This window comes from Candidozyma pseudohaemuli (assembly GCF_003013735.1).
Source record: "Candidozyma pseudohaemuli strain B12108 chromosome Unknown scaffold00001, whole genome shotgun sequence".
NCBI lineage: Eukaryota > Fungi > Ascomycota > Pichiomycetes > Serinales > Metschnikowiaceae > Candidozyma > Candidozyma pseudohaemuli.
Window position 1 is genome coordinate 1,214,344 of NW_020194435.1, and position 25,585 is coordinate 1,239,928.

Genomic DNA, 25,585 nt, shown 5'->3' on the forward strand with positions numbered 1-25,585 from the left:
GAAACGGAGAAAATAAGTTCAAAGGAATTAACGGAAGAAGAGCTTAACATTGGAATCCTTGTTGATATTGTAGACAAATTCATTTTCAGCCACAGCCGTCGGAGATGGAATGGCGCCCCTAGATATTGTCAAGCATCCAGTAATATCTTCTGCTCTACCAGTAGCAAGTGGCAGGAGATTGATGTTGATGGAGGATTTGTGAAAGAGCTTTACGAAAAAGTCGGTCACTTTTGTCACAACGTCTGCGGACATAGTGGCGTCAAAGTTGATGAGCGATGGTTCGGCATTAATGACAACGAAGATCGAATTGCTGATCACTTGTAAAGACAGAATGAAGTAAATTAGGCTATTGCTGTCATAGTTTGTTGCAGCGAGGAGGATCTCGGGATTCTCCAAGATGATAATCCTCAGCTCATGCTGTACCTCCTCTACCTTTGCCCTCAAGTCATCAAGATACTTGTCGATGGATGACTTACTATTTCTAGCATCCGGGATGTGTTTCGAGAAGAGGTCTGTGAGTCCATCTATGAAGGTGAAGTTCTTCTCGTTATCCAAGTTCATGCCATTCTTCCTGCTATTCTTCACCACAAAGCTCTTTGTGTTTGTAAATGAGATGTAAACCACATGGCTCCTGTTGGGGATCTTCTTGTTGATATCTCTATTCGTGGTGATGGCGGTGCCCAAAATGGCATTCTCCATGAGCGAACTCACAAGCCATGCTGGACTTGTTCCCTGAACATGGCCTATAATGCCCAATTGAGAAGGTTTGAGTTTAAGAAAAGAATCAGGAAGTATGGAATGGTCGGCAAAGAGCGATAGGTCCTGCTCGGGAACGGAGGACATGGCAGTCTTGAATCAGTGCGGACAGATGGTGATGAGGAAGTGATGCGCACTATTCGCAGCCATTAGACTAAAGGTGAAGTAGACGGGGCCTAAACACCAAACATTCACGTTTAGGTTTGGAATTAAGAAGCGAAGAAATCTTTACCTCGAAAAGGTCATGGAAACCACAAGTGGCTAGATCTCTTGGCTAGGAAGCGTTTGCTCTAGAAGTGACACTTCTCTGCTGGTGTGATTTAGTTGCTAGTTAACCCGCTTTCAAGAAGAGTTCACAATATTTGTCAGATTTGGCAAACCTTATCAAAAATGGCATTTTTAGCATGGGGTTGGGTGGGGCATATCTTCCCGAGAATGATGTCGGGGTCCCGCAGTACATCTAACATTCAGGAACCTTATCGGGATGAGACCTCACTAGACAAAATTCCGTCCCTATTTGCATCCGAAAAAGCTTTTAGATCCAGCATGGTAAGCTACAAGCTTCAAGACCGCATCGCCTCCCAAGTCTAAAAAGTATGCGCTTTTGTGCCATTGTCGTTGGCATATCAGCTAATGCGTAGAACGGAAGTGCCGTGCGAGTCTCACCTGCTACATGCTAATGCCTTATCAGACACCCCACTATGGATAGCATTTGAACATAAAAATTAAGTTCCTTTGGGTTCACCTGCTGCAACATGTCCCCGCTTCCAGCTCCCGCTGAAGCAGATCTTTCACTTCCTTCAAATGGAAATTTTCTTCGGACCGTCTACTTGCATGGTGTTATCATCAGAGATGCAGCGGCGCACGGCTCTAGCTGCACTCGAGATAAAATTTTCCATGGTAATTTAAGCTAAGATAAGGCCTAAATTCGTTAGAGGCCCTTTAGTTTTTCATTTTGGCTTGTTCAAAATCACCCATTGTGAATATGTCAAAACCTGCCGAGAAACCACTTGCAGATGATACCAAGGAAATCACAAGCCTCGAGAGCCAACCAGTGGAGGAGGTGTACGAGCACGATGAGAGGGAGAGGAGACTCGAAGAAGGTACCAACTTCTTGGATCGCATAGGTCTCAAGTTTAAAGCAGAGATCAGAGGTGTGGAAAGAGTCCCTGAAGACAAGAGAAATGATAGAAACTGGACCTCTCCACTCACTATGTTCCTCTCCCCCAACATGTCCATCGCCGCTCTAAGTACGGGCATGTTGGGGCCAACCTTTTACAATCTTGATTTCAGAACGTGTGTTTTGGTGATTGTGTTCTGGTCCATCATTGGATCGATGCCTGTGGGCTTCTATGCTACTTTTGGTGCCAAGTTTGGTCTCAGACAGCAGATTTTATCGAGATACTTCACAGGAAACATCATGGGAAGAGTATTTGCCCTCTTTAATGTGATCTCTTGCTGCGGCTGGAATGCCGTGAACATCCTACCCTCTGTTCAGATGCTTGCATCCATAGGACCACTTCCACCATGGGCAGGATGTTTGATCTTCGTGGTTCTCACTTGTATTGTTGCATTACTCGGCTACAAGGCCATTCACCTCTACGAACGTTATTCGTGGATTCCAAACTTCATCATCTATCTAATCATAATTGCCAGATTGACCATGTCGAAGAACTTTACCTGGGGCGCCATGGAAAGCGGAACACAACAAGCAGGCAATGTGCTTAGTTTCATCAGTGCAGTGTTTGGCTTTACTGCTGGATGGTCGCCATCTTCAGCGGACTACTTTGTTTACATGCCCTCAGACACCCCATCATGGAAGATCTTTGCTTGTATGGTGGTTGGCTTGAGTACGCCATGTATCTTTACTCTTACGCTTGGCGCTGCTTGTGCTATGGGGACATTGACGGATCCTACATGGAAAGCTGCTTTTGACGACGGTTCTGTGGGTGGGTTGGTCAACATGATCTTGAATGTGAACAATCTCCACGGCTTTGGCCGTTTTTGCATGGTGGTGCTCGGCCTTTCTTCGATTGCCAATAATTTGCCTGGTTCTTATTCGCTTGCTTTGGCGGTTCAGGCTATCTGGCTGCCGCTTGCGAGATTCCCAAGGTTGGGCTGGTGCTTGATTGGCAATTTTGTGTCACTTGGTCTTGCAATCCCAGCATATTACGTATTTTCCGAGACCATGAGTAATTTCTTGAGTATCATTGGATACAATGTTGCTATCTACCTCGGCATTTCGCTTACCGAGCACTACATCTACAGAAAAGGCTTCAAGGGCTATGACGTGAGCAACTACAACGATCGCACGAGCATTCCTGTCGGATACGCTGGTGTGACAGGTTTCCTATTTGGGGTTGCATCCACAGTTTTGCTGATGAACCAAACGTGGTACCAGCTGGTGATTGCCCGGACTTTTGGCCCTGCGGGTGGTGACATTCTGTTTGAGCTAAATATCGTGTTTGCCTTTGTCGGTTACAATTTGATACGTCCATTTGAGAAGAAATATTTCGGACGTTGATGCACGGCAGCTTAATCTTCTCAAGGCACCAGGAACAGACGGAAAAAAAAGATGGAGGCACATATGCACAAGGCGACACACAAAGTCACGAAGCAATTTTCACTGCCTCATAACACGGGGATGTCAAAACCCCCAGGGCACCACGCATTATCAACCTGTGCCTCGATGAGCCCACATGCCCCCTGATATCGGGCCTTATCAAAGCAACCTAATTCGATCGTCCTGCAAAACCATAATAATAATAAAAAAAAAACCACCCAAAAAGGCCCGCCAACGCCGCAGCTCTGACATCAAGGCAGTGCTGGGCGCGGGCAGTTACGAGACCCTCTGTAGCGAACGAAAATGCAAACGGAAGCTGCCTGCACCAGCCTGAGGCAATTCCTTTTCAGCCATCTGAGCTTTGTTCATTGACAGACGATAGCCCCTCCACGTGGTGCCAGGTACCAAAGTTTAATATGAAATACGAAACGATAAATGTTTTTTATAATTGCAAATAAAGTTTTTTCTTCTTGAACAGGCTATTAACATTTCGCTACCCATTGCTGCGCTGATCTGCTGCTTTACTTTGAGACCGCCATGTATGGTGCGTGGGGCGATGTGACAGCCTCTTGCTCGGCCTCCCTGCCCCAGGCCAAAAGCTTAAAAGTAACCCGTCTGCTGCTTGCATTTCTTTTCGTTTTCTTTTGTTTTTTCTGTATTTTATATTTTGCTGTTTTACTACCTTTTGGCCTCGTCCATATCCTCCCCAGATGTTGTTCTCCCGCCTTCGGCACCAGCACGAGTCTGTGCTTCTTGTTGTGGCTGCCTTCTCGCTAGTGCTTCTTCTATGGCAGCTAGCAGACTATGATGACCAAAGCATAACCGATGCATTCAAAAAAGCATCGTTTTCCCTAGGCCCCGATAAGCTTATAAGCGGCGTCGGTTCGGGTGCATACATTGAACAAGAGCTGCTGCCACTCCATCAGTCCGTTCTTCTACCGGCAAGATGGAATTTTGACAAGGCCACAGTCAAAAGACATTTGCAAAATACCGCGAGCAGGCATTGGCCGATGGTGCAGCCAGAAAAGAGTCTGGATCGCAGTCCGGACCGCTCCCGGTCCAGGTTTGTGCCTCATGAGCCGTTCAACTTGTACCACTCGGCGGAAAATTGGCCCGAGGACCAATGTGACAAGCAGCTCAACTCAACGGTGGATTCGTTGCAAGTGAATTCGAGAGAGACGCTACCGGGAAATTTCACCCATATTCTTCAGGTGCTTCTAGAAGAGCACGATGATTACAAGGACCCGTATTATCAGGAGATTGCTCCACTTTTCATGAAGAGTACCCGCATAGCCCTTGAAAAGGATTTGGTCAGCGCATTTTGGTACCGTCTATCAGGCTCATCCGTGTGGCTTAAGGATCACAATGTTCATTTGCTTGTCCTGAGATTTCTTTATTCGCATCATAAGGCCAGAAATGACCCCAAGGCGAGTTTCGTCTTGGTTCAAGTTTTTGATGAGAATTGGAAGGAAATTCAAGATGTCCGTTTGGTGTTCCCAACTAACAAATTGGAGGACCCTGATGCCCCAGGTTTCGAATCAGATGGCCAGCATTTCCATTCTTACCGTTTTCCTCGCCTTATGCCAGTGCCCTTCTACAATGACTACGGCACCTCAAATGTGAAATACTTAGGACCGGAAGACCCAAGGGTAATTCTTATAAAAAATCCCGATGGCTACGAAGAGCCGCTCATCGTGTTCAACGCTGAACACCACAAAATGGCCAAAGACAAAAATGGCAAGGAAGAAGATCACAAATATCGCTCCATGTTTATGTCAAGACTTTTCCAGCTTCAAAAAGGTAAGGGCGGTTTGGAAACCAAGGTCAGGCCGCTCACTAATGAGATGTTTTTCGTTAGGACGGAGGAGTTGGGAATCAAGGGTGTTGATAGGCCCCGGAAAGCCAAAAATTGGACTCCTGTGATTAGTGACATTGATAGACAACACAGCGGCGGGTACGACAAATCCATTCTCTTCATTACCCAAGTCAAAAACCTTGCCGTTGCGAAGTGTGACTTGGTTGATAACCCTGGTGAATGTGAGGTTTTGTATAAGAGAGACGGTGATATTGGTGAAATGCGTGGTGGCACTCCACTTCTTAGTGTCAATTCCCTCCTACGAGAGAAGAATGTCCCTCTCAATCAAATACTTCCTCGAGGACGTGAAGTCTTTGTGGGTTTTGCTCGTGCTCATCTTACACATTGCGGCTGTGGAGTCTCCTTCTACAGACCCAATCTTTTGGTGGTGACCAAGGACGAGGTTGAAACTATGGTTGACGGAGAGAGGAAAAGGAAGTACTTATTCAAAGTATCACACATATCGGGCTTCCTCTCATTGCATGTCCCCATTGATCCCTGGCATATTGACAAGCCATACGCTGTATGTCAAGGTGTAAATGCCTTGATCCCCAATGGAGTCTCGGACTGGCTGATGGAAGGACTTGATATTGTGAATGGCCAATGGACAGTGAAAGACAGAATGTCTATTGCATTCTCAGTTTCTGACTTCAGCGTTGATCGTGTCGAAGTGAAGGGCGTCCTCAACGCACTCTTGAATGTGCCCGACAAGTCTCTCTTTTTGCAGCCACCGGGAGTAGCCACTATCGACATGAGTGCATTTTTACCCCAGCTCAATCTGGAAGGCAAGCTCAAGGACGGCGTTCCTGGCTATACCAATACGAATGTGGGGTGTGCTATTCGCAGTGGTAAAGAGTTCTGCAAGAAGTTTGGTCAGTCAGAGCTGGTCATAGAGGACGAGCACAGGCATGAAGACACTTCGATTTACAAGACGGTTTATGACAACAAGGTAAAGGAGTACGACGAGGCATTTAAAAAGGCCGAAGAAGAGAAAGGTCCCTTTTTCTAGGACCCGGTGTTGTATATAATATAGGCTCGGTATTACCCAGATCTAAAGTCCTGATTTTTACTAATTCCGCGTACCTCGGTATTATCCACTCCGAAAATCCTCGGTTTTGCAAGCTGCGAATAAGGTACCCCGCGAAATATCATATTTAAGATTGAGCCCTTATCTCTGCAAATTCCAAGATGATTCCCGAAAGCTCATCAGCATACACTTTTAGGACAAAAGCAGTCCCTGCATCCTTCCCGAGAGTCTACAGGGCCATTAAAGATGGTGTTCGCAAGAACATTCTTAAAGTGTGTTACAGAAAGTACAAGGCTACCACATCTAATGAAGGTAATTTACCCTCGTTCAATCTTGTCTTTCACCATGGCACCGGTATGAATAAGGGAATGTGGCACTCGCTCATTGACCAAATCTACAATGAAGCGAAATCGTCCGGAGTATACATCAATACGTGTCTAGCCATTGATGCTGTGAATCATGGAGAATCAGCGGAAGCCAATAAAGAGTATTTGGGCGAGGGTTTCGATTGGAGAGACGGATCCTATGATATACTCAAAGTCGTGGAGAATGAAACAGAAGCATTCCTAGACTCTTCCTCGAAGAACATTATCATCGGTCACTCTATGGGCGGTATGATGTCGCTCTATTCCTCATATTTGCAGCCACAATTGTTTGACTCTTGCATTGTCATAAATCCTGTTTGTTATCCCGGCAAAGAAGTTACTATCATCAGGGACAAATTGGTGCCTAAGGGGTATTTGGAAACAAGATTCGACGTTCCAAAAGGCGAGTCTTGGGAAAATGTAGTGAACAAGTACATGAGAACCGGATCATTCTTCCAGAGATTTGATGATATTGTTCTTGACAACATGATACATGATGAGGTGCCTGAGGATCACTATGGTAAAAAGGTGGATAAAATTGCGTTGAGGACGAGTCAGGAATACACATTGGCGACTTACATGGGGTCCCAAGAGGCGTTGCCACCCATGGGAGCCGTTTTGCAGTATATTCGAATTCCGGTTATAAGGTTTCTTTCTGGTGAGGACACAGCACCGGTAGCAGATAGGGAAAGGTTGGCCAAAGACGTTAAAACCATGGAGACTATTCACTTTGCGGGACAAAGGCATATAATGAATGGTGAAAGCCCTGAATTGACTGTGAGGGCACTTCTTGACGTTTTCAAAAAACGTGCTGTTGCGCCACCTACCAAGTTCCCTTTCATTAGTATAAAGCCCAAGCTTTGAAAGCAATAGTTTAGACAATTCGATATGGGTCACGTGCAGTGGCTGCAAAATAGTTGATAGTGAGGCTCGTAAAAAAATGAGTTTTATCTCATCTCAGGCATCGCAAACTCGCACACACACACTGGTGAAGACGCACACAAGTACAATGACTAGAAGGGAGACTGTTATCGCTTATGTGGCCGAATTTCTTAATTCTGACAAAGAGTTGGGGAAAGTCGCCAAAGCTTTGAATGATTACGTGAAGAAGGAGAAGATTCAATTGCCATCTGTGGCTGGTGACCTCGCATCGTTGCTTTCACTGAGCGACTTGGATGATGTCGAGATGAAAGGCGGTGAATCATCAGACTCAGACTCAGACTCAGACTCGAGCTCCAGCTCCAGCTCCAGCAGCTCCGACTCTGAGGGTGACGCAGACTCCGAGTCCAGCTCTTCCTCTGAGTCCGAGTCAGACGACGAGTCCGACGACGACGACACCAAGTCTGTCACTGAATCGATCTCAGATTCAGAGACCAAGAAGGAGGAAATCAAGGAGTCTTCATCCTCCAGCTCAAGCTCTGACTCCGAGAGCGACTCTAGCTCTAGCTCTAGCTCTAGCTCAAGCAGCGACTCAAGCAGCGACTCAAGCAGCGACTCAAGCAGCTCAAGCTCGGACTCCAGCTCAAGCGACTCAGAGTCCGATGATGAGGAGAAGAAGAAGGGAAGCAAGTCATCGTCCAGCTCCGACTCAGATTCTGATTCGAGCTCGAGCTCTTCCAGCTCTTCCAGCTCTTCCAGCTCCTCCAGTTCGTCCAGCTCTTCAGACTCGGACTCCAGCTCGTCTAGTGACTCCAGCTCTAGTAGCTCTAGTAGCTCTAGTAGCTCCAGCTCTGAATCAGACTCCGACTCGAGCTCTGACTCTGAAGATGAGAAGGAACAGAAGAAGACTCCTTCCAACAAGCGTGAGGCTGACTTCGAAGAGAGCACAACGAAGAAATCGCATATTTCTGCTTCCCCAGAGCCTGAGCTCAAGGAGGGCCAAAGAAAGCACTTCTCTAGAATCGATAGATCCAAGATTTCTTTCGAAGACACCGTCTTGCAAGACAACACTTACAAGGGAGCCGCCGGCACTTGGGGAGAGATGGCTAACGATCGCTTGATGCAGGTAAGAGGCAAAGACTTCACCAAGAACAAGAACAAGATGAAGAAAGGCTCTTACAGAGGTGGTTCCATCACTATGGCGTCCGGATCTTACAAGTTCACTGATTAATTGAGCCTGTGAGGACCACCAATTGCATTATCACAACAGCATAGTATATAGATGGCTAATTTACCAGCCCGATACAACAACTTTTATTTTGAGCTGCCTTCCTTAGGTATATTTTTTATTTTATCAATGGTGTTTTAAGACTTATCTGTAGCATCTGCACAGTGTGCGCACATTAGAAATCAAACTGAATCGGAGTTGCCTCCTTCTTTAGTCATCATCTTATCCACATGTCTAGAGTCAACTACGCCGATCTTGAAAGAGGCAATTTTTCAGACGACTCGTATGACTCTCATGACGAAGAGGTGTACTCGAAGAAAAATGACGATGATTACGACTATGGTGGACAGAACAGGAAGAGGAAGGCAGGTGCATCGAGGCAACGGCAAACCAAAAAATCTGCCAACGATACTCCATCAATAGCTCAGCGGAAGGTCAAAGTTCAGGAGGCTGTGGAAACCATTAATGACCAACTCAGTGATGACGACTTCCCCAACGAGCAGTTAGTGGAGGTGACCCCAGAAATACCATCCGACTACGTGCCTGATGCCGTATCTAAGGTATTCGGTAGACTGGACTTTTCATACCTCAAGCTCAAACCTGATCACTTCTCCCGTCCCATCTGGATTACTCCCACTGATGGCAGAATCATTCTCGAGTCTTTCTCGCCTTTAGCAGAGCAAGCACTGGATTTCCTCATTACAGTTGCTGAACCAAGATCCAGACCGTCTCACATTCATGAATATTCCATTACTTCCTACTCATTGTACGCTGCTGTGTCTGTCGGTCTTGAGCCCGATGACATTATTGCAGTGTTGACAAGACTATCGAAAACCCCCGTGCCAGACTCTTTCTTGAATTTTATCCGGCAGGCCACCATCAAGTTTGGTAAAGTCAAGCTAGTTCTTAAGCACAATAGGTATTTTGTTGAGAGTACTCAAGCTGACATCCTACAAATGCTTCTTACGGACCCTGTGATCGGACCTCTTCGAATCACCCCAGAGCATGAGAAGGCAAATGATGGAACCGAACAAGGGGCTGAAGTAAAGAAAGGGGAGAACGTTGCTGACGGTGAAAATGCCGGTGAAAAGAAGGTGGAAGCTATTTTCGACTCTGTAGTTGGCAAGAAGTCTGAGGAAGAAGATGATGATTTGGACGCTGTGCATTCTTTTGAAATTGCAAGTGACTCGGTCGAAATTGTGAAGAAACGTCTTTATGAAATCGAATACCCAGTCTTAGAAGAATACGATTTCAGAAACGATAAAAGAAATGCCAATTTGGAGATTGACTTGAAACCTTCCACGCAAATCAGACCTTATCAAGAAAAGTCGTTGTCCAAGATGTTTGGTAATGGTCGTGCAAGATCAGGTATTATTGTGTTGCCATGCGGTGCTGGTAAGACGCTTGTGGGAATCACTGCAGCTTGCACTATCAAGAAATCGGTCATTGTGTTGTGTACCTCCTCCGTCTCGGTGATGCAGTGGCGACAACAGTTCTTGCAGTGGTGCACGATTCAGCCCGAGAATATTGCTGTCTTCACGTCTGAAAATAAGGAAATGTTTTCCAGTGATGCCGGCTTGGTGGTTTCAACCTACTCAATGGTTGCCAATACAAGAAATCGTTCACATGACTCTCAAAAGGTTATGGATTTCTTGACAGGTCGAGAATGGGGTTTCGTTATTCTTGACGAGGTGCACGTCGTTCCTGCTGCAATGTTTAGAAGGGTTGTCAGTACAATCGCTGCACATGCAAAGCTTGGTTTGACAGCGACCTTGGTTCGTGAAGATGAAAAAATTTATGATTTGAACTTCTTGATTGGGCCAAAGTTATATGAAGCAAATTGGATGGAGCTCGCTCAAAAGGGTCATATTGCTAATGTGCAATGTGCGGAGGTTTGGTGCCCAATGACTGCGGAGTTTTACCAGGAATATCTCAGAGAATCGTCTCGTAAGAGAATGCTACTTTACATCATGAACCCAACCAAGTTTCAGGCATGTCAATTTTTGATCCACTACCACGAAAAGAGAGGTGATAAGATCATCGTTTTCAGTGACAATGTCTATGCATTACAGGAATATGCTCTCAAGCTAGGGAAACCTTTCATTTATGGATCTACACCCCAACAAGAACGAATGACAATTTTGCAAAACTTCCAACACAATGACCAGGTCAACACAATTTTCCTTTCAAAAGTTGGTGACACATCTATTGATTTGCCTGAGGCCACCTGCTTGATTCAAATTTCTTCCCATTATGGATCGAGAAGACAAGAAGCACAAAGACTTGGGCGTATTTTGCGAGCCAAAAGACGTAATGATGAGGGTTTCAACGCCTTCTTCTACTCATTGGTCTCAAAAGACACACAGGAGATGTACTACTCCACCAAACGTCAAGCATTCCTTGTTGACCAGGGTTATGCATTCAAGGTCATTACACATTTATCGGGAATGGAACAACTTCCAGATTTAGCATATGCATCTGCTCGTGAGAGGCGAGAGCTTTTACAACAGGTGCTACTCAAGAACGAAGATGCCGCAGGTGTGGAGGTAGGTGATGATGAGGACACTAACTTTATGCCTAAAGCCGGCAGACCCAAGGGTGAATCGAGCAGTGCATCGAGAAGTGCCGGATCTCTTGCTGGTTTGGCTGGTGGTGAAGACATGGCATACATCGAGTACAGCAAGAACAAGAACAAGGAGTTACGGGAGCACCATCCGCTCATTCAGAAGATGTACTACAAAAAGAAAAGGTGAAATATCGGTCCGTTCGCAATAAATACGCTCAATCATAAGACGAGCTCACAAAATTCCCAAAATCATCGTCGTCAGAGCACGGGGTGATCTCTCGCAGTTCTTTTTCGCTAATATTTAGCTCATTAATAATTTTGTGCTGTAGATTCGTGAGGTGTTTGTCGTAAATAAATTTCTCTTGGGACGCTTTGAAGCGCCTTCGGTAGATACCGATACTTTCGGAAAAGGACATTGCGTTAAATGAATCATCAAATTTCATGCCTAATGCCACCTGTAGCACGGATTGCTTCGAAGATGCTTTCTGAAGCGGAAAAGGATGGTATCCGGATCCCGGTAGTTGGAGTACTGCTCTGTAGTATTTGGGAGATTCGGGAGTCATCTTTATGGTCTCGTTGCCGTCATTGGCTACTGAACAATCAATACTTAACTCGCGGAATGGATTGAACCACGCCTCAGCCCAAACAGATTCTTGTCCAATTCCCGTAAAGTCGTCCAGTAGTCCTCCTGATGGGTCTTTATTATAGAACTCTAGCTTTAGACGCAATCGTTGGTATGGCTCCTTATTGGAGACAGCGTCTTCTGCATGTTCTTCCTCTTCCTCTTCCTCCTCTATTAGCCTTAGACTACCTTTCCAGACAACATTTGGACCTTTTGTTTCCCACCTAGAAAGTGAAACTTCGCCAGGCGGTATCTTGAACACCAGCACATTATGCGTGTCAAATAGCTCGTGGGACACGATTGACATTGGGTCTATCAAAGCAGCTAGTCTAATAGATAGCGAAAGTCAAACCAGTAGGTCAGATTGTATGGGAAAATGAAAATTTTAAATTTCCTAGGTTATGAGATCTGAGAATATATGTAAGCAATTGCTAAAACCGCTATGCGGTATCTAGAACTGGTGTCCTGCAGTGAAGGGGACCTGTCCACCTAAGCGAACGAGGTCCGGAGAACTAAGGGTCGGCGAAATAAAAAATATACATAGCCAGCAAGATTTTGTTTTGATCGAAGAGATTGAAAAGTACGAGTTTGTTCCCTGAAGAACTTTGGATCGATCAACCACGTCTCAATCAGTCCCAGCAGGAATGAACTTCACAGTAAGAGAAGTGGAAGTTTTGAAAACTAAACATCACTTTTATTATCTCTCTAGCCTTAAGTAGTCTTCTTCGAAAAGCAGGTTCATCAAATGCTATCAATGAATGTAATTTCTTCCAAAGTAACCGCTAATATAAAACGGTGCTGTACACGACCTCACAATTTGGTCTCTCAAGGTGCATCGATCTCAAGAAGTTCAACTTGTCAAGCATGCTTAGCGGAAAGCTCACAAAGAGTCTCCCACTCCAGAGGCTTTCGGTTGCTCCTCTTATTGCGAGGCTGTTCACCTCTCTGCTGCGTGCCTTGAACGTCTTTGACGAGCTTAAACAGACTTCTGAAAAGCTGGACTCAGCTACGAAGAAAAATGCCAGTACGGTATTTGATATTGACGACTTGATTGCCAACTCTCCAGATTTGCAGAAATCCGAGCAGAGTTTTGGAAACTACGACAGCTATGCATTCGGCAACACCGCCAAACATCCTAGAAATGTCGCCAAGGAGCTTAACATAACTGGTACCCAGGCCGGAAGAACTGCTGAAGTGAGATTCGGCAACGTCACACAGGCTTTGAGACAGCTTTCCAGGAACCTCCGTCAAGAAGAACTTATAAGCAGAAAAAATCAGCAGAAGAGACACCTCAGACCTGCTCTTCTCCATGCTGAGAAGCACAGAAAGTGGTGGAGAAAGAACTTCGGCGCAAGATTCACTCACCTTTTGCAAGAGGTTCTGGAGGCCAAGAGAAGAGGATATTAGTTTTGTAAATAGATAATCTACCTTGAAAATGTTGAGTATACCTATAGTCCTTAGTCCAGTGGTTTTATTAGTATATGCTAATTCTTCTTGCCGTTATGGCCGTTACCGTTATTATTGTTCTTCTTCGTCGCCTTCTTATCCTTGAAATCCTTTTTGTTGTTGTTGTTTTGCTTGTGAGTTCTTGGTTCGATGTGCACCACAGTGTTACCGACAAGAATCTCCTTCGCCTCCAAAGCTCTCTGTTGGAATTCTCTTTCCTTGAAGTCACACAAAGCGACTCTCTGGTTCTTCTTGAAGAACTTCATCTCACCAAAAGTCTTCGTCAATGCAGATCTCAAAGCTTCTTCCTCCACATCAGCATCCCTGATGTAAATAGGGTACCACTCCTCCTTCTTGTTCTTGGAGTTGGTGTGTTGTGGCTGCTGCTGTTGCTGAACAGATGGAGCAGATTGAGCGGGAGATCCAGTCTTCTTCACAGTAGGAGATGGGGCAGGAACATTCTTAGCGGCACCTGGGGAAGCCACAGTTGCGGTCTTTGACTGAGGTACCTTAGGTTGCATAGCAGCCAAGTTTGCCCAAGTGGGCTTAACAGCTGGTGTAGCTGGCTGCTGTGGGGCAGGAGAAGTTTCCTTCTTTTCGGCCTCCTTTGGCTCCGCTTCAGTCTTCTTAGGCTTCTCCTCTTTGGTGTTCTTAGACTTCACTTCAGGAACAGGTTCCTCAGACTTCTCCTCAACAGGAACACTCTCCTTGACAGCCTCCTTCTCACTTTCAGTTTGAACCTTGGCGGTCTCCTGCTCGCTTGAGTCCTTGGTAGCATCACCGTTTGGAGCTGGAGTGCTAGCTTGTTGAATGACAACCAGTGGCTGCTCAAAGTTCTCAGAAAGATCAACAAACTTCAACATATCGTTAGCCACATCGAACATCTTGGTTCCCACAGGCTTCAAAACAAAAGTTTGGACGAATTGCCAGAGGCTAGATGAGCCACGCTTCCAAGATCCACAGACTACGATCAAGATGCTGTTCTCCACAGAGGATTGGAAGTCGGCTCTCTCGATAACAATCTTGTTTTTCTCAGCGGCAGTGGCCTGCTCAGTGAAGTGGCTTTTGATGGAATCGGTTCCGTTGGCAAGGTGAACGGTTTTTGGGACGGGAGTCTCAGATTCGGAGGATTCGACGGGGAAGGCATCATGCAAAAGGGATGCGTTCTTGTCGTAAAAAGCGTACAAGTTTGATAAGTCGGAAGTGTATGTACCATAGTAGTTCTTCACGAACAACCACCCGATTTCTTCAATGGAAACGGATTCGGTCTTGCTTTCAGTGACAGTCATTCTATGGATAGATCTATGGGTGAGATGCTAATGCGGATTGGTGTGCTAATAAAAAAAAACGACAAGCGCAAAGTTCCGTGGTATAAAAATGAATCGAAGTTGTGAACAAAGGGAAGATTGGCTATCCTCGGTAGAATTAGGATGACAAGACTTGTTGAAATCGATGAAATGGTTTCTGGAAAAAAATTTGGAGCAGTGCGACACACAGGCGCCGAACTTCGAACAGAAATTTCCACCTCGCGCCAAAGAAACAACCACCTAATTTGTATCTTTTCTTTTTAAATGTACAATTGCATTTGAAAATATGGTTTATCTACGGTGTTAGTAGTCAAGCCATGCCCAGTGAGGTTATGGAATTAAGTACTAGATTTGTTTGGTATTAACCTTTCATTCAAACAGAGAAACGACAGCGATCAATGTCTCATTTGTCACTGGTCGATTTATTATCAAGAAATACTCGCAACGTAAACATGGTAACATTGTAAATGGATATAGGCTACAAATGGGTCGTTCAATGTCGTTCACTTCAAGCCATGACATGGAACATATGTTTCTTCGACTTCAACTTGATACATTGTGGTGTAAACATGCAATTGTGGGCTACAGCCAGAGTTGTAATGGTACTTCTAAACTATAAACCTCTTAAACAAGAGTTGCTTATTGACTTTCCTTCAATAACTCCTCAAGGATCTTATTTTCTAATTCAGCTCTGTTGCTCACTCCGTCAAAACTCTTGACACCCATTCTCCTCAACACATCGATCGTGGTAGACCTTTGGAAGCCCATGTTTTCGAATTGAGTGACAATATCCTCTGAAATACCGTAAAGAGCAGCGTCACTTACCTCGGTCTTTCCAACAGAACCTTCGTCAGCAGCGTAAAGCTTAGTCCAGTAGGCTGCGGTGTCCTCAAACCCCTTCTTGTTAGTGATGTAGTGCTTAGCAACCTCTGCATCTTGTGGATCATTGGGTTCAGGAGACTGGAGCAAGGACTGCAAAGAAATCAAGGAAGACTTCAATGTCAAGATTGGAGTCCAGGCATCCTTCAAAATGTCCAAGCAGATGGCACCTGTCACGGAAGAAATGTTGGGGTGATATATTTTTGTGTTGAACTTCATCACTGGAGGTTTAAATGGGTATTCATTGGGGATCACAATGTCAACCTTAAAGACACCGTTTTCGTACGGGGTACCAGGGGGTCCCTGGAAGTAGCCAGTCAAATGTGTCAAGTCGCTCTCATTAACAAGTTCGAGATTGACACCACTCTGTGTATCTTGGCGACATTCTTCAAGTTCTTTGGCGATTCTTTTGACTCTAGACATCTTGCTGAAGTCAGTGAGCTGATAAATTTGAAAATCGCATACTACTATGGAGGTCCGTTGATATCTTGTCGTGCGCACAACAACACTGCAAACGGATTATGTACTAACCGCCATGCTTAAATGCTTCTATTAGTAATCGCTAGTATACACACTCAGGACAGTTTGCCAACTATCCGGTGACTCCTTTGAATCCTCGTAACAACGTATCTAAGATAACGCGAACCTCTTGCGGTGCGTTTTTTATGAATGGCAATGAAGAGAGGTTTTGCTCCCCTTGGCACAATATCTCTCTCGTAACAACTGTAAGACCCCATGGCCTTGGCTTCACAACCGCTCTTTCAAGAAGAACTCTCAAAATGATCTCTTGTACCTCGCTCTGAACAATGTCAGAGTTCCAATTAGCTCCGCTGAATAAGTGTACCAACAATTGCACAGACCAGACCGTGTGGCCATTAGGATATCTAAGCTGATTCACAACAGCGCACAAAAGGTGGTAACGGAATTCTGTCGATCCAATGTTCAAGAGATCCACTATCAAGCTAGCATGAGAAGACTGCGGGCCAAAAGGCAATCCGTTTTTCTGGGAGCGTTCTTCGATAGCTGAAGTGGTGACATGCAAGACAAGAGCATTGATCAACTTCACATTATAGTGAACCACCTCAAATCCATAGTCTGCAGAATCTTTAGGATGGTTCAATTTAGTACCAGCGTGAATAGTACGCATCAAACCAGGTGCTGGTATTCTCAAGTAATTATCCACAGGCTTTTTCAACCCAACCTTCACTAGGTCGTGCACCGGGTTGTAGAAAACTGATGGTACAGTGGTTCCACTTCCAATGTCTTCCAAATCGAGACTTAGACTATGTGGGTCTTCTTGCACAACACCCTTGGGTGTAGCGGATAAGACCACATTTCTTAACTGAATGTAACTCGAGGGAATCGCACTCACTAATTGATAGTGGCATTCAACAACAAAAGTTGGATAGTCATGGCTCAAAGCGACGAAGATACGGCTAATGGCACGATAGATCACACTAATCACGTCACTGTGACTGGACTCGTCTCGGGAATACACGTTCTGGAACTTGAGCAAAGCCGTCAACAATCTAACAGCTGATGTGTAGCCCGCTTTGTTGGGGAGCTCGATAAGCTTTGGGAGGAACATGCGGTGGGAGATTAAGGGTATCCAGGCAAATGCAAATCCGGGATATATGGTAGGCTGGATACTGTTAAACACTTCACTCAAGAGACAATAAAAGTGCTCATCTAGATGTGATGTAGCTTGTGCGTCACGAACAGAGGCACTAGCATAAGAGCACAACATGGTCGAAAAAATTCTGAAGTACGCTCTTTCGTTCCAGTTAGCCTTGGCAAGCTCGTGTTCCTCGATAAGGACTAAGGAAGTCACACCGATAACAGTTTTCAACCATTCAATTGCATCCTCAGCTTTAGACTTTGGGAATCTTAAAACAACTCTGATGATCAACGTAGCAAGGCAATCAACCGCCAAGAAAACCTCTCTTTGAGTACGGCTTCTGATCTCATGTTCTGCGGAAAACGAGCCAGCAGAAATTTCAGTAGCTGCCTTGAAGAATACTTCGACTTTAGAGGGCTCTGTTAAGAAACCATTGTGAAAAAGGGCGTCAATGAAATTCTTTTGCAAAGCAACTGTCTCGTCACCATGACCTAAAAGCTTCGTCCACTCTGCAAACAAATAACCACTCTGAACGTACATGCTTGGGGGCTTGTTCGCAATAGTAGGAAGCGAAGGCAAAGTTGACTTCTTGAGGAATTCAAACAATTCGTCCCTGGCAGCCGTAGCTTGTGTGGCCTCGGTGGATCCATCATCTCCTATGTATCTGGATAGAGCTGCTAACGTCACGGCAAAATCAGATCTCAATGCTATAGGACGAGGCTCATCCGCACTGAAAACCTTCAACAATAAAGTTGCTGCAAACTTGACGAGGACGGGGCTTTGAGACTCCTGGATAAGCTTACCAATCGGACCATCGAGTTTCGTTGGAGAAACCAATTGGACTCTCATCAATGAGAAAATAACTGGCATATTGAACTTTCTCTGATCGACAGAATGCACCATCCACCAAGTGACGTCTTTCGCTGTAGAGGGCGAATACTCACATAAACGATCTAATATGACAACGAATATTTCGCTGCTCATCGGATTCTCGTGTGTTTGCGTGAACAAACAATTCACAGCGTATTGTGCGACCTTGAGAAGAAGATCTGGATGTTTCAAAGCGTTACTTTGACACAAATTCAAAGCTTGAGATACAGTCTGCAAAACTGGATGATCAGCTGAGAGTTCGCTCAACGTATTCTCCTTCACTGATCCCAACATTTGGATGATCTTCTCACACATTTGTGTTATCATGGCGCATAACTGGTCCACCGTGGCACCATCATCGGATTGCATGACAGCAGATGCTTGTTGAGGTGTGATCTGAGAGGGCACGCTTCCCCTGCCCGATGAACCTTCTGGAGCAACTTGTGGAACACTAAGAGGAACTTGTTGGGTACCGGGCGTTTGCGCAGATGGAGGCTGGACATGTGGCTGTGGAACTGACAATTGAGGAGTTTGCCTTTGAGCACCTTGCGGTTCCGGTCTACCAACAGTGTTTGAACCAAATGAGTAGTAAATGTTCAATTGTGACTCATGCAACCCATCTTGCGGCAAACCTAAAGGAGGCGGTAATTGGAGGGCGTATTCTGATGCATTTTCACTGCGGAAAGGTTCACCTGTGGGATTCACCTCTCTCGCATGTACCTGTGATCTCATACGTTCTTCAATCAACTCACCGATATTGCTTGAAGCCAACTTCTCGACAATCTCCACACACAAATCAACGTTACTTTGAATTGCGACGTTAAGCTCATTCAATGGAAGCTCATTAGGGTTTACCTGGTTGCTCAACAATTGGAGCATTGTAGCCTCGATTGTCTCGATCAAAATTTTGCGGCCGGTGCAAACCACCATGCTATGCGTAAGCTTTTGAGCAAGTACAAGGTAGGCTTTCTTGAATTTAAGCACATCTCCCTCGGTGGCAAAATCTTTCTTCACCAAAGCCTCGGTGGTTGTCAAGACAGCCTCCGAAACACGACTCAAGATTGGGACAGCACACTCACGAACTGCTCGAGCTAAAGAAGCTTGAAGGGCACGCCTAAGATTTGGATTTTGCGTGAAGACTGTATTGCCGGCCAAGTTGCTGAAAGATGCATCTAGTTGGTTCACGGCAGAGGGGTGAAGATTTTCTTCCTCTACTTGTCTTTGAGGCTGATTCACGAGACCCTGTGGTGGTTGTTGTTGCTGTTGCTGCTGCTGTTGTTGTTGCTGTTGTTGCATCATTACAGCTTGTTGTTGCAATTGTTGTTGCAACTGCAAGTCTTGCTCAGGCAACTCATTTGAAGCTCTTCCAAACCCGCCTGGTAGGCCATTGATCTCCTGTCTGATTCCAAATAATGCGGCCAAAGCTTCAGGTTTGGGGTTATGTTGCCTCACGAGAGTCGATGGCTCGATGGACTTCACGCTTAAGCCCAAGGAATTCAAAAGCACCTCAATTTCAAACTTCAAGTTCAATTTCAAATCAGCACATTCATATAATTCTAGTAACACACTCGCAATTCCCAAGACCCAAGGATTAGGAGCCTTAAAGACTTTTGAAATGCTAGCCTGGTCAAGAACCTTACAGACAAACGGAATAATGAGATGAAGAGTGCTGAAATCAAATGCCTCAAGTAGAAGATACTTGAGAGCAATCTGGTCTCTCTTGAGGGGTCTGTCATGAGCAAGTGTGATCTTACCAAGCCAGGCACCGAGATTCTTGACATGAGTTCTTTCCATCGTGGTGTCCTTCGATTTGCCTAGAAGACGCTGCACCTCCAACAACGTTGTGTTGAGAACAGTCTCGTAAAAGATTATGTCTTCTAAAGCGAATATCAAAGATGCATATAAGCCGTGGTTATTGGGCTCGGTCTTGGCTCTCTCACTGACGAGATACCTGGCAAACCACGAGAAGTACTTCTCCTGAAGTAACTCCTTGATGTCGGGTATCTTAGATGCAACGTTGTCAGCTGTCATATTATTGACTGAGAACAAGAGTTTGTCAGAAGTACTCTCATCTGGTTCTTCCTGTGCAGCGAAACCCACATTCTTTGATACTTGTGCAATCGAGTTGTAAACAACTTTGGGTTCATCTTTGACGGGTGTGGTCGTCTCTCCGCGAGCTCCTTGAGACACATTTGAGTCGGGACATGGTATTCCAACTGAGGCATCCTTGACGATCTGGTACATCTTGGCATGAGCTGACAATGACTGGCAAGTAAGTAGATGTTTGCAATACATTGGGTACTCGTGGAGCCTCGACTTGAAGTTGTATAAGGATTGCACCGCAAATTTGAACAAGTGCGAATCTTGTGGCTGGTTACATGATTCCCAAATGAAATTGAGAGCGACCGTCAATGTGGTTCCTTGAATGAGGTCCTTTTGCAAAAGAGCGCCAAAGAGAAGCGACGTTGATGCCAATGCAGTGAGGGGATATTCCGAAAAGAAGCGATACTCGTCGATTAATGAGTGAATCATGCACGCAAAGACATCCTGATCATGAGGTACGTCACTCAGTTTCATTCGAGACAACATGTCGACGATTTCTTTAATCTCAACATCTTTATTATACATCTTCGAGTAACAAGCCTTCATTTCTTGCTCAACTTGAGGAGGGAAGACGTTAGAAAATTGAGACTCGTTTGCCAAAATCGCCTCGTCATGACCAGTGCCAAAGTTGATGAGCCTGGGATAAGTTGTGAGGAGCGACAATTGCAAGTTCTTGAGATGATCCGCGTCGACTAGACCTTGCGAACTCTTTATAATTTCAAGAAGACGAAATACAACCGACACTTTTAAAGCCTTGCTGCCATCAGAAAGACGTGACTCGTTCGCCAATTGTTGTTGTTGTTGATCTTGTTGACCCTTCTCAAAATCGTGAGCAGTTCTGGCTTCCAATATTTCGACTAACGCGCTGTAAAATGTTTCACGCAAATTTGCGTCTTTGGAGTCGGCTTCAAAGGCTGGTCTAAGATCATACCCAAAATTTGTCGCTTCGATGACGAAGTTTAGGTAGAGAGTATAGTCAATCGACCTGGCGGTTTTCAAGAGCTCATCTAGTAATCCTGAAGATGTTGCTACTAGGATGACCTTTGTGAGTGCTTCAGGCTTCCTCGAGCCTCTGTAGTATGCAATAAGCTGGGTGATGGCAAGGTTAACGTCAAGCTCTTTGAACTTGCTTAAAACTTCATTAAGTTGTCCAAGGTTCTCATCCTGTCCAGATTTGTCCATTATGATCGCAAACAACATGTTGATACGATCAAGAATATATGGAGACTTATCGGCAATTGCCAAAGCGCCAGCAATAACGTGATAAGGCTGAGAAGTACAGTGTATCTCAAACATCTGAGCGAGCCAAAAGTCAAACTTTTTATCTCCTTCAGATAGCAGCTGATTCTGTTGCGCCGTTTGCGAGGAAATCTTAGCCATAACTTGAACCTCTAGTTTTGCAATATTCACAAACTTGAGAAGATTTCTGTCATCTTGTTCATTCTCGTAACATAAGGTGAGATTTTGGGATGCAAGGATATCAAAGGCGCCCTGTTGTGTCGGCATCGATTGCAAGATAAATAAAAGTGTTTTATCAAACCACCAGTCGTGAGTCAAAAAGATGTCAGCTAGGCCCTGTTTGAAGTCAAGCGCGGCCAAAAACTGAGTGACACTTGCCAATGAAGGCTGGCTGTTTCTTTTTGATGCTTCAAATAGGTAATCCTGAACATGGGCAAATACATTAAACCAATTGATATTGGCCGACGAATCGACATTTTTGAAACACGCCTGTAACTGTGCACCTTTGGCATTAGCCTCCGGTAAATTGTTGACAAACGTAAGAGCGGTCACGCCACCATTTGAGTTTGCGAGACCTTGAGATCCAGGAATTAATACCTCAGCAAGTAAAAGGGCCACGCTGTTATCAAGTTCTGAGGGCTTGAGATTTAGAAGTGATGATAAGAGTTTTCTCGGGATGAGATTCTCAGCACCAATTTCTATCAAAAGATCTTTAAAAGACATTTCTAAGACTGTTTTCAAAAATTCTGTTACGGCTGGAATACCCAGTTCGTAAGCGTCGAAGTATCCGAGAGTTAAAACTTTGTGGAGGAACGGGACGTTGTCGTTAGCTAAAACACTGTAGAGAAGAAGATTTTGCCAAGTTTTATCTTCTTCGGTGGTTCTGGCGTTCACAAGTTCTGAAACAACAAATAACTTGTCCGAGACGTACTGGTTTATTCTGTTGCTCTGAGCGGGATTTGCAAATTGAACAACAAGCGCGAATTCGCTAACGGGATCAAAGTGATGTCTCGATACGAATGTGAATACGTCGAAGTGTGAAAAATTCTCGACTGTTCCGGCAATTAATGACAAATAAAAGCGGGAATCTGGGTCAACAAGAAGACGATCGATAAAAGATGCAGCAATATGCTCCTGTGGTTCGATGGTCGAGCTAAAAGGTTTGGCAAATGCTAGTTTAAAGACCCTCTCGTATAAATATGTTCGCAAGTACACGGAGTCCGACTCTTGTTTGATGATATAGTTTATCTGTTTGAGATTCGACTGCCAATTGGAGTGCTCAGCAGTGGTAAGTAAGATTCCAATCTGCAAAAAAGTAACCTCTAAGACCTCCTTGTTTCTCTCGGTTCTTGCTTTGCGTTCGACAGGTTCAGTGGACAGCGAAGACGTTTGATTTTGGCCTTTGGCCCCGGGGTCTCTTGTCGTTTGCGAAGTCACTGTTCTGGTTGACGATTTGTCTCAGCTGGGGCCAGTGTAGCTGTGCTTGATCTAGTACACTGAATTCGCCAAGACAAGGTGATATAAATTTTGGATTGTGAGGTTTACTCGCAATTGATTCCAACGACTATAATGTCAGTATGGCAAGATTAAATGTATTCAGTTCCTAGAAGAACCTACTGTCGATGGAGTGGGTGTTTAATATGCCTTTGATGTATGTATTATAAGACTTACCACAAATTTTTGGCGAGTGAGGTTCGCGGTGGGGTTACCCGGCATTGAAGACAACCCTGCTCTCGCCTCAAAGTGAACTAACCATTGTAGATCAGAAATTATTATTGACAATAACCCATTTAATATTACGGGATTCTTTTTATGGCCATATTACCGGATAATCATGATTTGATGATTTCCATGTTTTTATCAAGTTGGTGAATAGTTCTTCAATGGTGCAATATGGCTGCGAATTCACGAGTTTTCTTTATAAATCTAGAGACCTTACAATTCCTGATAAAATTGGGATTTATAAAAATTGGGTTTTATCAAAACCTTACGAAATAGACAGCCGAATAAGTAGGATGTGAAAATCTGATTATAGCCCCGCTTACAATATCTACGGCAGCGTCGCAAAGTACAATTTATGCTTTTCCATTCACGCCCTATATAAATGCCTACCAATCCAATGCTTGACTAATTTCAGTCTTCACAGACTCATCATCAATATGCTCCATTGCCTTTCTCAAATAAAATTTGAGCATCTGGTTCTCCAGAACGAGGTCATCAAAAGTGCCTTCCATTCCTATCGGCCCTAGATCACTCAAAGCTTTCTTATGCATCGTGGTTCTTGGGACGTCAACAAATAACTTGTTTTGTTCAGATGAACAAGAGCTTAGATCTGAATAGACAGACTCAAGATCTGCTTTCATTGAGCCCGAGAACACAGACAGGGCAGAATTAGCAGTGTGCGTCAGCTTGTCAAACGACAAATCTGTTGAGGACTCCGATCCAATGGACTCGGCCAGCGAGGTCGTGAGTGGAGTGAGCTCTTGAGATGTGCTGATGGAAAAGTTTTTAAGCTTCTCCATAACAGAGATGTTTCTTTTATGCGTCTTCTTCCTCTTGAGGTGGGCGCTTTTGTGTGTTGGACCCACAGATGAGGAACATGGCTGAGCAAGAGTTGCAAATTTCTTGTAGTCCCAAGAAAGCAACAAATCGCCGAAAAAAGATGGCAAGCTGTTGATTGCATTGCCCCATTTGGAACCATTTAAAAGATGCTGGTAGACCACCTCCTCATCACCCTCATCGAAGCTCATAAGAATAGGCTTGTTCTTGAGCAACAAGCCAATGGATATTTTAAAAGAACCAACCTTCCACCCTTCAATGAGGCAAAAGTCAACAACCTTATTGTTGATAGACAAATCTGGAGCATGAATGAGAGAAAATGACAACCACCATTGGTACAAAAATACCTTGCAGTCACAGAAATTCGCTAAATGTGATGATAATTTTGGATCAATGCTTTCGAGGATGGTCATGAATTGCTGATACCATTTCTCTAAGGTGGATGACATTGTGGAAGGTATGAAGATTTGCCTCAATTCAGGTTCTGAATCCATGACCTTGCACAACGCGTGGAAAGTAAGCTCTTCGTCCCTTAACTGGCTGTACAAGGTCCCCACCAAAAAGAGTAGGCCCTGACAATATCCAAGCTCGAGGTCGTAGTTGGCATAAACGTTAAGCACGGTTTGTAACGATTTGATGGTATCGCCCTGCTCAAAAAACGCGAGATTGGGGAAAGTTCTGCTCAAGTCCTTGTTTATCTGCTTCGCTATACCAGCATTGTAAGAGTGCTGGAAGTTTTTGTATAGCATAGAGCACAGGTTAGGTATAAAGCCATGGTTCTCCTGATTTACTGTAATGAGTTTCTGCCAAATCATGGGACGGAGCTGAAACGGAATACCCTTTTGTAAGAATACCATGAGTGTGTAGTTTGGCAACATCAATATAGTTTTGTATGGATTCTGCAAGAATGCAAGCCAGTAATTCTTTTCGGTTTCAGAGCTGCAGCCTCGACGGTGGGTTTGAATGAAACGAGCACAACAGCTGGAGTTCATTTCAGATAACGGGTGCCCACATCTGTCACAGCAGGTGAGGTTGTCCAACCAGTACAGGTGGTTCTCGAAGATGGCATCGAAAGACTCTTCCGTAATTTCATCACTAAGGGGTGTGCCATCTGTGTATCTGTTGAGTTCGCTCTGGACATCCAAATGATCTAGTAAGAGCTGCTTTGAAGGGGACACTTGAGAAAGTGATTCTTCAAACTCCAAGAGTGATTCGGAGATCATTGTGAATAATGGAAGCGAAAGCCGGGAGATTCTTCGATTCGTGAATGGTGCTTTGAAAAGAAGGAATGATAGCAAGGAGTGACTAAAGTGAGTAAGTGACGGCTTTTCTTGAAAATGGGGTCCCCTGGACTAGCCAGAAGTTTCTACCTTATAAGGCAAAGAAGGCTGGAGGTCCTTGCCTAAAGGGGTAACCGTGAGAAGGCACATGCAGGTCGCGTGTTCTCTTGACGCTCTCTGGATTCCATACAGATGTCAACACGCCTTCGAAAAAAGCATTGTGTAAATTCATCGAAGTAATCGTGATTGAAACCGTAATAATTCGACAAATGAAGTTGCTTGATTAGATAGAGGTAGGTTCAAGGTGGGTAGAGGGTGCCTGTGGAGCGCGCTTTGGTGAATGCAAACATAGGACGTCAGCGTGCGTCGTCAAGAAGCGTTCCTAGCCAAAACACAGAGACGAGGTGCTTGTTTCAGAGGGAT

General features: G+C 44.8%; 9 protein-coding genes across 9 annotated transcripts; 5 read left to right on the forward strand and 4 right to left on the reverse strand.

Moving 5' to 3' along the window:
* Nucleotides 1-27: 27 nt before the first annotated feature.
* C7M61_000547 (Elongator subunit) lies at nucleotides 28-843 on the reverse strand (the record flags this gene model as incomplete). Its single annotated transcript, XM_024855983.1, has 1 exon — nucleotides 28-843. One exon carries the CDS (start codon nucleotides 841-843, stop codon nucleotides 28-30), a length of 816 nt encoding a protein of 271 aa, XP_024715582.1.
* An 898-nt stretch (nucleotides 844-1,741) lies between these two features.
* On the forward strand, nucleotides 1,742-3,280 carry C7M61_000548 (uncharacterized protein; the record flags this gene model as incomplete). The annotated part of the gene is made up of 1 exon (XM_024855984.1): nucleotides 1,742-3,280. One exon carries the CDS (start codon nucleotides 1,742-1,744, stop codon nucleotides 3,278-3,280), a length of 1,539 nt encoding a protein of 512 aa, XP_024715583.1.
* Nucleotides 3,281-4,029: 749 nt separating this feature from the next.
* Nucleotides 4,030-7,430, forward strand: C7M61_000549 (uncharacterized protein; the record flags this gene model as incomplete). Its single annotated transcript, XM_024855985.1, has 2 exons — nucleotides 4,030-6,169; nucleotides 6,430-7,430. The coding sequence occupies 2 exons, from the start codon at nucleotides 4,030-4,032 to the stop codon at nucleotides 7,428-7,430; spliced, it is 3,141 nt and encodes a 1,046-aa protein (XP_024715584.1).
* Nucleotides 7,431-7,575: 145 nt separating this feature from the next.
* On the forward strand, nucleotides 7,576-8,676 carry SRP40 (Srp40p; the record flags this gene model as incomplete). The annotated part of the gene is made up of 1 exon (XM_024855986.1): nucleotides 7,576-8,676. The coding sequence occupies one exon, from the start codon at nucleotides 7,576-7,578 to the stop codon at nucleotides 8,674-8,676; it is 1,101 nt and encodes a 366-aa protein (XP_024715585.1).
* A 227-nt stretch (nucleotides 8,677-8,903) lies between these two features.
* Nucleotides 8,904-11,426, forward strand: C7M61_000551 (TFIIH/NER complex ATPase/helicase subunit; the record flags this gene model as incomplete). The annotated part of the gene is made up of 1 exon (XM_024855987.1): nucleotides 8,904-11,426. One exon carries the CDS (start codon nucleotides 8,904-8,906, stop codon nucleotides 11,424-11,426), a length of 2,523 nt encoding a protein of 840 aa, XP_024715586.1.
* A 28-nt stretch (nucleotides 11,427-11,454) lies between these two features.
* On the reverse strand, nucleotides 11,455-12,168 carry C7M61_000552 (uncharacterized protein; the record flags this gene model as incomplete). Its single annotated transcript, XM_024855988.1, has 1 exon — nucleotides 11,455-12,168. One exon carries the CDS (start codon nucleotides 12,166-12,168, stop codon nucleotides 11,455-11,457), a length of 714 nt encoding a protein of 237 aa, XP_024715587.1.
* A 557-nt stretch (nucleotides 12,169-12,725) lies between these two features.
* On the forward strand, nucleotides 12,726-13,268 carry C7M61_000553 (mitochondrial 37S ribosomal protein bS21m; the record flags this gene model as incomplete). The annotated part of the gene is made up of 1 exon (XM_024855989.1): nucleotides 12,726-13,268. One exon carries the CDS (start codon nucleotides 12,726-12,728, stop codon nucleotides 13,266-13,268), a length of 543 nt encoding a protein of 180 aa, XP_024715588.1.
* Nucleotides 13,269-13,345: 77 nt separating this feature from the next.
* On the reverse strand, nucleotides 13,346-14,596 carry C7M61_000554 (uncharacterized protein; the record flags this gene model as incomplete). The annotated part of the gene is made up of 1 exon (XM_024855990.1): nucleotides 13,346-14,596. The coding sequence occupies one exon, from the start codon at nucleotides 14,594-14,596 to the stop codon at nucleotides 13,346-13,348; it is 1,251 nt and encodes a 416-aa protein (XP_024715589.1).
* Nucleotides 14,597-15,253: 657 nt separating this feature from the next.
* On the reverse strand, nucleotides 15,254-25,105 carry CDC39 (CCR4-NOT core subunit; the record flags this gene model as incomplete). Its single annotated transcript, XM_024855991.1, has 3 exons — nucleotides 15,254-15,934; nucleotides 16,218-22,759; nucleotides 23,452-25,105. 3 exons carry the CDS (start codon nucleotides 25,103-25,105, stop codon nucleotides 15,254-15,256), a joined length of 8,877 nt encoding a protein of 2,958 aa, XP_024715590.1.
* Nucleotides 25,106-25,585: the final 480 nt, after the last annotated feature.